General features: G+C 47.8%; 1 protein-coding gene across 1 annotated transcript in view; it reads right to left on the bottom strand.

Annotated features, from left to right (window-relative positions):
* The window catches only part of CARM1 (coactivator associated arginine methyltransferase 1), a 40,907-nt gene that overhangs the window by 12,767 nt on the left and 15,472 nt on the right, over positions 1-12,668 (bottom strand). Inside the window, 3 exon segments of the mRNA XM_079114701.1 lie at positions 1,470-1,574; positions 2,216-2,322; positions 4,141-4,266. Coding sequence (XP_078970827.1) covers positions 1,470-1,574; positions 2,216-2,322; positions 4,141-4,266 — 338 coding nt within the window.

Raw genomic sequence — 12,668 nt, 5'->3', positions numbered from 1 at the left:
GCTGCAGTAGCTTGCTGGTGGGAGAATCCCCAGCTTTAGAAGTTGTTTATGTTAACTAGTGTGAGAGCAGAAAAAAAAGGACAGTTTCCCCTATACATCACTATTTTTAAAAGTAACTAGGTGAGTTGGTAAATGTTAATTAGCTTAACTATAGTCATCATTTTGTAATGGATAGGTTTCTTTTTTTTATACCAGGGATTGAACCCAGGGGCACTTAACCATTGAGCTACATCCCCAGTCCTTTTTAATATTTTATTTAGAGACAGGGTCTCACTGAATTGCTGAGGCTGGCTTTGAACCTGAGATCCTCCTGCCTCAGCCTCACGAGCCAATGAGATTAAGGTATGTGCCAACACACCCAGCTATGATATGTATCTTAAAACATCACTTTAGGTGTATACGACTTTTCCCCCCTAGCGCTAGGAATGAACTCAGAGCCTCACATATGCTAGGCAAGTTCTCTACCACTGAGTCACACCCCAGCCCAGTATATTCAGTTCTTATTTGTCAATCATACCTGAATAAAGTTGGCGGGGGGTGGGGTTTAAGAATGTCTTAAGCCATATCATTAAGGGGTATAAGTTTTCCAGGAGTAGGCAGAATATGATTTGATTTGATTAAAAAGAAAAAAAAACTATGAAATAATTCTAAAACACATGTTGATACATGCATAGGGAATATTTTAGAAGAATTTTTTTTTGTGTGTGGTCCTGGGGATTGAACCCAGGGGCCACTCTACCATGGGGCTATACCCGCCCCCCCCCCCGCCCCTTTTCTTTTTTCTTTTATTTTAAATTTTTAGTTGTACATAGACATAATACCTTTATTTTATTTATTTTTATGTGGTGCTGAGGATCAAAGCCAGTGTCTCACATGTGCTAGGCAAGCGCTCTACCACTGAGCCACAATCCCAGCCCTTCTTTTTTAATTTGAGACAGGGTCTAAGTTGTCCAGGTTCGCCTCCAACCTGGGATCCTCCTGCCTTAGCCTCCCAAGTCACTGGGACTACAGGTGTGCCCCACCATGCCCAAATTGGAAAAAGAGACCCTAAACTGTTAGTAATGATTGTTTTGAAGGTAGATGATAGAGGCCTTTCATGCCAATACTGTACATAATGTGTTGAGTTTATACATTAGATTTTACTTTTTTTATTTTTTTATTTTTACAGACTACATTTCAATTCATTGTACACAAATGGGGTACATCATTTTGTTTCTATGGTTGTACACGAAGATTTTACTTTTATAATCAGAAAAAATTAAAGATAACATCAAGGAACAAAAAAGAAAAAAGAGAAAGAAAAAATAGAGGCAATAGAAATAGGGAGGTGGGCCTAGGGTCCAAAGAAAGGGACATTACAGGGAGGGAGACAGGCCCCTGCCACCCTCATGTGTCCAGGCACCCACAGGCTTCCCTTCTGCTTCACATACTGCCTAGTCCAGAGGAAGTAGATGTCAGCAGTCACTCACCTTGTCCTTGAAGTCAGTGTGGTTTTGCAGAATTGCACGCTGGTAAGTGCCTGTCCGCACGTAGTCCTGCATCATGTTCTGCTGCTGGGACAGGTAGCCATAAAACTGGAACAGAGATATACCAATGGCACAGGGCACACAGCATGATAGATGGTCAAGGCCCTGGCCAGCCCTATGACAGAGCGACAGGCCCTCTCAGGCATAAACCTCCTCCAGGAGGCAATCGGAAGGCAGCGTGGTACCTGGGCAAGGCCTCAGGCTTTGGCATCAGGCAGACCTGGCTTCTCATCTTGGCTCTGTTGCATAAGAGCTGTGTGACTTGGAGCAAGTCACTTAACCTCTTTGAGCCTCAGTTTTCTCATCTGTAAAATGGGGACAATAACAGCACTTACCTCCTCTAGTTGTTGGGAGGGTCTGAGTGCGTCTGGGCATGTAAAGACATTTAGACTGTGCCTTGCACACACTGAGGCTTTGACATTGCAACCATTCTATTATTGTTCAAAACATCTGGGAACCTTGACTTCACCCACACTCAGATCCTTCCAGCAATCCTCTCAAGCTTCACAGATGAGGAAACTGAGGCCCAGCAAACAGGATACCTGTCCAAGATTACATGGCAAGTAGGGGACAGAGCCAGTATGGGAACCCACATGGGCCTGCCCTGTGCTGCACTGCTTCCCATGGTGCAGGAAGATGGGCAGATCACTCAGCAGAGGTGGCCTGGCCCAGATTAGGCACCAACCTACCTGAAAGTACTGCACAGCTGAGGACTCCTCTGTTCGCTCGCTGAACACTGACCGTTCCAGGGTGTGTCCCCGGCAGGTTTTCAGGATGTTGTAGAAAGAACAGAAATCTGGAATGGGGAAACTAAGTCACCAGGGGGTCGCAGACAACCCATCCCAGAAGGCCAGTACACTCAGCCATCTGGGGAGTTCTGGATGGGCCCCTGACTTTCTGTCAGGATGCATGACCTATTTTTGTTGTTGTTGTTGTACTGGGAATTGAACCCAGGGGTGCTCTACCTCTGCGCCACCTTCCCAGCCCTTTTTAATTCTGAGACAGGGTCTTGCTTAAGTTGCCTAGGCTGGCCTTAATAAACTTACAATCTCCCAGAATCAGCCTCCCCCGTTACTGGGATCACAGGCATGCACCACTCCACCTGGCTCCACCATCTGACTTTTGTACCTGCACCTGTGTGACTTGGTGATTTCTTTTCCCCCCAAATAATGTACAAATCTAAAAGAAGAGTCAGGTGCAGACACACACACCTGAAATCTGTTACATTGGAGGCTGAATCAGGAGGATCATAAGTTAAAAGGTCAGCATGAGGAAGACCCTGTCTCAAAATAACAAATAAACAAATAAAAATGGCTGGGACTGGGGATATAACTCAGTTGGTAAAGTGCTTGCCTAGCATGCACAGGGCCCTGGGTTCAATCCCCAGCACCACCAAAAAAAAAAAAAAAAAAACGGCTGGGGATAGAGCTCAGTGGTACAATGCTTGCCTAGCATGTGTGAGGCCCTGGGCTTGATCCCCAGCATCACACACACAATGCCACTTGGTGACCACCATGAGAAGATGGCAAGGTTGCCTGCACTGAGAATGAGCCTGGGCACGTCCTCCGAAGAGAGCAGCTTGGTGAATCTTTCAAAGGAACAGGCAACTGACCTGAATGTCAGATCTCCAGCAAGCAACCCCACATCCACCCAGGAGCTCCTGAGGCCCTGGGTTCCAGCCCTAGTACCATTTAAATAAATAAATATATTTACAAACAAAAATTGTTAATTTAGAAGAAGGATGACACTAAATTTTATTGAACAAAACAAAACAACAAGAACAGAGAACAATATTTATAAGATACCTTTTTTTGGAGGTATTGGGGATTAAACCCAGGGACATTTTACCACTGAGCTATACACATCCCTAGCCTTTTTTATTCTGAGACAGGTCTTTTTAAGTAGCAGAGGCTGCACTTGAACTAGCCATCCTCCTGCCTCAGCCTCTGGGATGACAGGCATGCACCAATATACTTGGTTTACAAAATCATTTCTTAAAAAGTTAAAATGCGGGCTGGGGAGATAGCTCAGTTGGTAGAATGCTCGCCTCGCAAGCACAAGGCCCTGAGTTCATTTCCCGGCACCGCAAAAAAAAAAAAAAAAAAAAAAAAAAAAAAAAGTTAAAATGCCAGGCACAGTGGCTCATGTAATCCCATCAGCTCAGGAGGCTGAGACAGGAGGATCATGAGTCCAAAGCCAGACTCAACAACTTAGTGAGACACTTAGCAACTCAGCAAAACCCTGCTTCTAATAAAATAGGAGAAAAAGGGGACTAGGGATGTGGTTCAGTGGTTAAGCACCCCTTGGTTCAATCCCTTGTACCAAAAAAAAAAAAAAAAGAGAGAGAGAGAGTTTGTGTCTGGGCAGAGCATACAGTCCAAGCAGCAAGAACATGTTTGTTTACTGAGATGGGCCTTGCTACGTTGCCCAGGCTGGTCCCAAACTCAAATGGGCTCAAATGGTCCTCCTGCTTCAGGCTGCCAAATAGGACTACAGGTGTGCCACCACACCCAGTTAGAATGATTTTTAACAGTGGTGGAGCACTGGCTGGGATGGACAGGTCACCGTTTCCCTGGACTCCAGGCCCCCCACCCACCATGGGGCTGACACATACCGCTCGGTGTGGCGAACTGTATGAGAACACTGTTGCAGCCCAGGGTGATGATGAAGGACTGCTTGCCCACACGGCTGCACTCTGTCTCTCGGGACACTGAGCACTTAAACACACACACATCTTCATCTGTGAGAAAGAGAAGCTGGTATGAGCAACAGCACCCTGTGGGCTGCCTTTGTTTGATTCTGTGTCCCTGCCACCTTCCCACTCTATCTTCCCAACCTGGAAGTGCTGCCAGGTGCCTTGAGTGTCCAGCCCACACTTAGGATGAGCTGAGACCCAATCCAGCAGCAGAATACAGCCTGTGTTCTCCAGGAGCTGTGTCAAGTGGGAGAGGAAGCAGGTGTCCACAGGGAAGGGCCTGGTCACCTAGGGAAGCATCCTGTCTCCATGAGGGCTGAGATAGGCAGACAGGGTCACTCGGGTAGGGCTCATCCATGGGGAGACATAGTAAAGCACAACCAGGACAGGGTCATGGGGTCACCAAAACCTGGCAAAGTGCCCTGGACCCAGAAGAATAAGAAGAGCTTTCACTCAGATTCTTCTGGATCACAAGGGATAACTGGCTTTCAGCACCTTCACAGTCATCAGACTGGAGATGCCTGTGCCCACCATGCCCTGCTGAGCCCTTTCAGGCTGTGTGTAGTCACTGTGAATCATTGTGGAGCCAGACCTCCTGGGTTTATGCCCCACCCACACCTCTTAGTGTGATATGGGCAGGTCACTCAGCTTCTCTAAGCCTCAATTTTCTCATCCATCAAATGTGGCAGATGGGGGTGGGGTGATTATGTGTACTCAGGGGGTGCAGCACAAAGGAAGCACCACATCCTGTGCCCATCACCACTGATACCATTCTACAAATGAGCAATATGCCCCACCTTGGCCAAAGGATGAAACTTAGTGTCTTCAGGAACAGAACTGACCGATCCAGTGACACTCTGCTCCCGCATGTAGTAGCAGGACAGCCAGTGTCTGTGTAGTACTATTGGCAAAAAGGCTGATCTTAGTCTCATCACAGGGGGATGACAAACAACATCAGATTGTGGGACAGTCTGCAAGAGAACCAGCCTAGTCTCCCCCAAACAACCCCATGTCAAGAGAGAGAAAAACTGGTGGGAGCTGTTTCAGAGTGAAGGCCAAGAGGAGAGAGGAGGCCAGCAAATGCCAAATGGGTCCTGAACTGGGGTCTGACAGAAAAAAAGTCTTTATAAAAAGCTGTAAATGAGCTAGGCCTGGTGGTGCACCAGTGGCTTGGGAAGGTGAGGCAGGAGCAAAGCCAGCCTCAGCAAAAGCCAGGTACTAAGCAACTCAGTGAGACCCTGTCTCTAAATAAAATACAAAAGAGATTGGGACTGTGGCTCAGTGGTCGAGTGCCCTGAGTTTAACCCCCTCCCTACCCCTCAAAAAAACTGTAAACGACAAATAGGGAAATGCAATTATGGACTGTATGTGCAACAGTTTGAGATTATCTGGATATGACAACAGCACTGTAGTTTTCAGAGGAATGCCCTTATTTTTAGGAGATATATTCAGAAGTGTTTAGAGTGAATTTGTGTGATGTCTTGCAGCTTGCTTTCAAATGGCTCATCAAATAACTAAAGTTCAAGTGTGGTCAGAGAAAATGCTTCCAAATTGGGCACTGCAGCACACACCTGTAATCCCAGCTACTAGGGAGGCTGAGGCAGGAGGATCACAAGTTCAAAGTCAGCCCTGTGAGACCCTGTCTAAAATAAAAGCACTGGGAGTATGGCCCAAAATTAAAGTGCTTGTCTAGCACGTGTGAGGCCTTGGGTTCATCCCCAGTATTGAGGGAAAAAAATGTTTCTAATCACCCTGAGTAGCCAAAACAATCTTGAAAAACAACAAAGTTGCAGGATTCACACTTTTCAATTTCAAAACAAACTACAAAGGTACAGTACAGTAATCAAAACAACTTTCTACTGGCAAAAGAACACATAGATCAGTGGAATAGACTTAAACTCTTCCACTTATGGCCAGTTGATTTTAGATAAGTGTGCCAAGAACATCTAATGGAGAAAGAAGTTTCCTCAACAAAGGGTGCTTTGACAACTGGGTATGCAATTGGAAAAGAATGAAACTGGATCCTCACCTCATGTCATACCTAAAACTAATGAATGGGCTCAGGGTATACATCAGAGCAGAGCACTTACCTAGCATGTACAAGGCCCTGAGTTTGATTTTCGGCACTGGAGGAAAACAAAACAAACCTCAAAATGCATCAATAACCTAAATATAAGAGCTAAAACTATTAACACTCCTAGAAGAAAACACAGGGGAAAATCTTCATGACCTTCAATTTGGCAGTGAACTCCTGGGTATAAAACTGCTTTAGCTTGGACCTGGAAGCCCAAAGGCTTATTGTGTGTTGAAGTTTGGTCCCTAATGCAGTAATACTTAGAGGTGGAGTTTTTGGGGAGTGATTGGGTCACAAGGACTCTGATCTAATCAATGGATTAGTTTATTGGGGGGTTCATAATTGAATGTATTCTACAGAGGAAGTGGAAACTGTAGAGGATCAGGCCTATATGGAGGAAGATGGTCACTGGGGGCATGCCCTGGAAGGGTATATCTTGTCCCTTTATACTCTCTGCTGCCTGGCTGCCATGAAGTGAGCAGCTTTCCTCCATCACACTGCGTCACCATGATGTTCTGCCTTGCCTCAGGCCCAAAGCTATGCAGCCAGATGACCATGGACTGAAACCTCTGAAACTAGAAACCAAAATAAATCTTTCCTCCTTGATGTTGTTTTTCTCAGGTATAACAGTCACAAAACAAAACCTAACACATAAATCAAAAGCATAAGCAGTGAAAGAAAAAGACGTAAATTGGACTATATCAAATTTATAAACTTTTGGGTTCTGTAGTTCAGGGGTAGAATCCTTGCCTACCATGTGAAAGACCCTAGGTTTGATCACCAACACTATAAAACAAACAAGCATATTATTCACAATCACTTAAAGAATAAAATAAACTATAACTTGACCATAGAAAGGAACAAAATCTTGATAATACTTGCTATAGGGGCTGGGGAGATAGCTCAGTCAGTAAGAGTGCTTGCCTCATAAGCATAAGGCCCTGGGCTCGATCCCCAGCACCCAAAAAAAAAAAAAAAAAACCTTCCTACAACCTGGAAGAATCTTAGAAATATATATTATGGTCAGTGAAAGAAGATGGACACAAAGGTCATAACAAGGACATTCATAGGACAGAAAGCAAACTGGGGTTGTCAGGTGCTACAAGAAGGCAGGAAAAGGGAGCAAGTGCTTAATGGGTGTGGGGTTTCCTTTTGGAGGGATGAAAATGTTTGGAAGCTAGATAAAGGTCACAGTTACAGAATACTGTGAATACGCTAAATGCCACTGAATTGTACACTTTTAAAATGATTTATTTTAGCCAGGTGTGGTGACACAAGCCTGTAATCCCCGAGACTCCAGAGGCTGAGACAGGAGGATCACAAGATCAAACAGCCTGGACAACCTAGCGAGAGCCTCAGCAACTTAGTAAGACTGTCTCAAAATAAAAAATAAAAGGGCTAGGGAAGGGCTAGGAATGTGGCACAGCGGTAAAGTGCCCCAGAGTTCAAGCCCCAATACATGAATGAAAGAAAACAAGCAAGAAAAGAAAGGAAGGGAGGCTGGTTTATTTTAGGTTATGGGAGTTCTATTTCCATAGAAAAAGAGAAATGTTCCCAGCTGAAGAGTCTAGATCTGTGAAGGGCCTACAGGTACACACAGACCCCTGCTCGAAGTTGCTGCTATGTAACCTAAGCAATGGAAAGGGCCAGGCCCTGGAGGAGGGCTCCCCACACCCTGGGCCCTGCCACGTTCCCTCCCATGGACAGAAGGGAGGAGGGTATGGATCAGCCACTGCCGGTTCCAGTCCCATTAAAGCTACAGTGGACCCAAGACAAGGTGTTTTCAAATCCAGTTCTAAATGGGTCCGAGGAAGGGACCTTGGTATGGTACCTGAGTCCACGCCTCTCCTGGGGCTGAAGATAAATCTGATCTTCCAGCTGTGCCTAGTTGACAGTAAGGAGACCCAGGGAGGGCCTCTGTTTATGAGGCAACCTGGCAACCCAACCGGTTATCCTAGGCACCCCTCTGCAACCTGGCGCCAGGCAGGCAACCACAGCACCTGTGGCTGAAGGACGCTTGGCTGTGCCAGCAACAGGAGCTGGGCTCAGGCCAGGGAAGCCTGGATTGAAGGAGAGAGGGCCTGTCTCCTCATAGTAGCAACAGCCAAAGTCCATGCCAGCATTTCCTAGTCCACAGCTGGACCTCAAGCCAGTCCCTGACACACAAGAGGCACCAGGAAAATATATGACAAACCAACATGCTAGACTGTGTCCCTCCCTGCTTTTTAAAATTTTAGTAGGGGTGGCCAAGTCAATGGCCAAGGAACATCAGTGCCCAGGGAAGGCACCCCCTGCCTCCTGGGTGGAATCCCAGGGCAAAGGTATCCTGGAAGAACCCCACTTCTCCCCTCAGGCTTTGGGACCTTGAAGCCTTAGGGGCCTGGATTTGGCAGTGGAGTTGCGATATCCGCCACAGCCTAGGCCCTGTCAGGAAGCTCCTGGTCCACTGCAAGGCTGTCAACCGCCCTCACACTGGCTCTCTATTCAGTCAACAGTGTGAGCCCTGGGAGGAGCAGGGCCTCAAGGGCCCCAGACTTGGAAAGGTCTTCTGTGTCCGCCTCTAGAAATCAATTCAGAAGGTCCCACAGTCAGCACGTGGGCTGGATTGATTTTTTTTTTTTTTGGGGGGGGGGCACTGTATGCACATGGGCCAGAGAGGTAGGGGACAAGAAGAGGCTTTAGCATTTAGGGGTGACTCAATGAGGTCTTTCAGGTGGCTGGCTGTGCTGGGTTCTAGTCAACACAAGTGGGTCAGAGCTAGAATTTCTCTTCTCATAAGTAAGAGGAGGGGGTGGGTCACAGCTGTGAACAGGCCCTGTCTGGGCAGCCTCTCTAGGGAGGGATGGAATGAGGATCGAGAGGAATCAAACCAGACTGAGGATGAAGAATGCTGCAACCCCAGAGAATGCTGTCCCGCTCCTTGGCCCAGCCTGGTACTACTCGCTCATCTACCACACAGCAGCCCGTCCTATTGACGTTCTGGGGCCAAAATGGCAAGAGACAGCTCCACAGGGCGAGTACTGATCAAGCAGATCCCTAATGGGTAAGAAAAACCACCCCGCCTTTGAGGCATCCTGTCTTGCTCCCCAGGAAGCAAGACCCCTGGCCCCATGTCATAAACATTCAATTTCTACCCTGAGGCCTCAAGCCCCTTCACACCCTGCTGAGACTGGGATCTGGGGCTGATGAACAAGTGACAATACTTAGTAGATGCCAGGCTCTGGTTAGCTTTTCAAATGGGCCTCTTATTTCCCCCTCACCTCACCAGAGTGCTTAGAAAGTTTAAGGCTCTTACTCAAGGTCACACACCAAGAGGGGACTGAGGCCATTGCTCAAGGGTCCCTACTCCTAACCCACGTGGCCCTATGACTTCTCTGCCCATCCTGGTGCAGGGCTAGGCCAATGTTCCCTGTAAAGGACCAGACAGTAAATATTCTTGGCTTTGTGGGCAGTGTGATCTCTGCTACAGTGACTCAATTCTGCTTGCAGCAGAAAATAAGTAAATGAGGGAACATGGCTATGTGCCAGTAAAACTATCTACAAAACCATGCAAGGACATCCTATCTGGAAGTACAGAGGCAGAAGCTAGGTGCTAAGTCTCCTCCTTCATCTACTTCCTCATTTTTTCACCAGGCATTGGGCAATGAGGACATGCTTCCCATCCCAGGGGAGTTAAGGAAAGTCAGGTGGCAGAGAGACTAGTATCCACAGGTGAGGGGCTCATAGGCACTATGAGAGCCTAGCAGTACACCTGACACAGCCTGGGGAGCAGACTGAGTACAAATCCTCCAGTGAGAGGAAGGAGCACACAGAGGGTAGGAAAAAGGGGTCAGCTGGCCAGGGAGGCTGCTGACGGGCTTCCACGCAGGGCAGGCTGATGTATGGGCAGGCTGCTGCACGGTCCCAGGAGGCCCTGGAGGACTTCTGGCCAAGAACCTAATTGCTTCCACAGCCATGAGCAGCGCCGGGAGTGCCCACGTACTGTGAGAGACATGTGGAAGGTGCTGGGGTTAGAGGTGGAGAAGCTAAAGCAGCTAGGCAGCAGATGATGAGGGCTGGCAAGAGGGTGGCTCTTGTAGGACTCAGGTTGCTGCTCCCTATCCTGCATGCCCTCTTCTTGTTGGCTCCCCAGGGCAGCACCATGGGATTGAGGGCAGGAGAATGTAGGGAACCCTGAGATGCAGGGGGCTCCATGGTTCAGGGCTTCAAGAACTTTAAATGCATATGCATACATACACACACACACACACACACAGAAAGAGAGAGAAAACTGGTTGTGGCTAACAGGAGGCCTGCCTATGCCATTCATTGGCATACCTTGGACCTGCCCCAGGGCTTGATACCCAGGAAGCCTTCAACAAACAAGGAGACCTGTCTTGGAGCACTCAGACCATATTGTCCTAGGGGACATGCCAAGCCCTAGTCATCTCATGTGCCACTCTACAAGTCACACAGTGTCTAACAGTCCATCTGCTTGGCTCTCTCCTCTGTTTAACACCCCTCCCGCTAGTGCATGCCTATAGCCCCTGCTCCTTGGGAGGCAGAGGCAAGAGGATCACTTGAGCCCAGGAGACCAGCCTGGGCAACACAGTGAGACCCAATCTCATACATAAAAAATAAGCTGGGTGTGGTGGCACATGCCTACAACTCCCATGACTTGGGAGGCTGATGCAGGAGGAATCCAACAATCAAATCCGGTCTTAGCAACTTAGCGAGATTCTGCCTTAAAAAAGGACTGGGGATATGGTTCAGGGTTGAGCACCCTGGGTTCAATCTTTGATACCAAAACAAACACACAAACAAATGAAAAGCAAACAAATATACTCAAAACAGTTCTCCATGGCTTCCCAGAACATTCCAGAACAAGTTCCAACTCCACACAGGGTTCACAATCTCCCTGCAAGCATCTGGAGCCTCGCTGTAGCGCCTTGTCTCTCCTACAGAGTCTCAGTGGGTTTTGTCACTCCCTCATCCCTCCAGACCACTGGCAGAAGTTATTTCTGGCCTCTGTGGCTCCTTAGACGGAAACACCCTCCCCTTCCTGCCTCCTTGTCACCTCCACCAAGAGGTCCTCGAGCACTTTCTGGATAAGTTCCAGCTGCATGATGACTCCTCATTTGACACCTGCCTTGCTCATCCACTTAACCAACCTGTGAAGTATGGACTCAGGGCTCTGGACATGGCCAGTATAGCACTTGGCAGGCACATGGAGGTATACTCACAGGATGCTGACCTGAATGTTGTCCCTGCAGGCCCTGCCTCTTCCCTAAGCACAGGAGGCAGAGGGCGTGGAAGCCCAGGGACCCAAGTCCAATGCTAGCCTGCCCCTGCCCATAAGTATGGCCTCAGTGGGGGGCCCCTCCATACTAGGAGATGGTGAGTACTGGCAGCACACAGTAATGCTCCCTGTTGTTTCTGTCCTCCTTGCCTTCCTCCTTTTTTTTTTTTTTTTAAAGAATATTTTGTTTTATTTGTAGGTGGACACAACACCTTTATTTTATTTTTATGTGGTGCTAAGGATCGAACCCAGGGCCTCACGCATGCCAGGCAAGCGCTCTACCACTGAGCCACAACCCCAGCCCCTTCCCTTCCTCCTTGTTTCTAGAAAGCAATAAAAAAGTGAAGGTTGTCAGCACCTCAGACTGGACAGACCTGGGTCAGAGGGACCTAGCAGAAGGGGGACAATGCCTGAAATTAAGCTCTCTCCTCCTCTGGAACCTTTCAACCTTGCACAAGACAGAGAAGGTTGAAGATGAGACCGAAAGCAGTTACCAGCTCAGGGTGAACAAAAAGGCTACATCTCAAGCCTTTGCCTCTCTAGAGGGAAAACTATTACTGCCACCAAACAGAATAATAATTAAGGGTATTTATCTTGGCAGACTTGTGGGGGGAGGGAGATGTGGAAAGCCTTGTCCAAATGTTAGGTCTTTTATTAAATTGCCTCCTACTGCCAAAAAAACAGGCTGTGTATCTTCTGTAGGAAAACATTCCAGGGTAAAAGAGTAGGTGAGAAAAAGAAAGAGACTCCCACCTCTTTCCAAACTGCAAACATGGAAAAATCAGGTGCCTTCCTAAGCTCACGAGGCACAGCCTGCTCCATGCTAAGAAGGGAACAGGGGGCCCAGCAGTCAACACGAAGGCCAGGCCCATCCTGAGAGCTGAGGGTGAGAGGACAGGACAGCAGGAGCTGGTATAAGTGGTGGAAGGAAGGAAAACAGGCTGATGCAGACAGGGTGCAATTCACATTATAGAGTAAAAGAGGAGAGACACTGGAAGTCCCCTTCCACCCCCAGCAAACCCTGCAGTGATATTCTTGATTCCAAACCAGTTGGCTTCAGAAGCTTCCTGTCTCACGTGGTTTAGCAACCCAGTG

Source organism: Sciurus vulgaris, assembly GCF_902686455.1.
Source record: "Sciurus vulgaris genome assembly, chromosome: 16".
NCBI lineage: Eukaryota > Metazoa > Chordata > Mammalia > Rodentia > Sciuridae > Sciurus > Sciurus vulgaris.
Note: the sequence above shows the minus strand (reverse complement) of the source record. Positions and strands in the feature narration are given on the sequence as shown.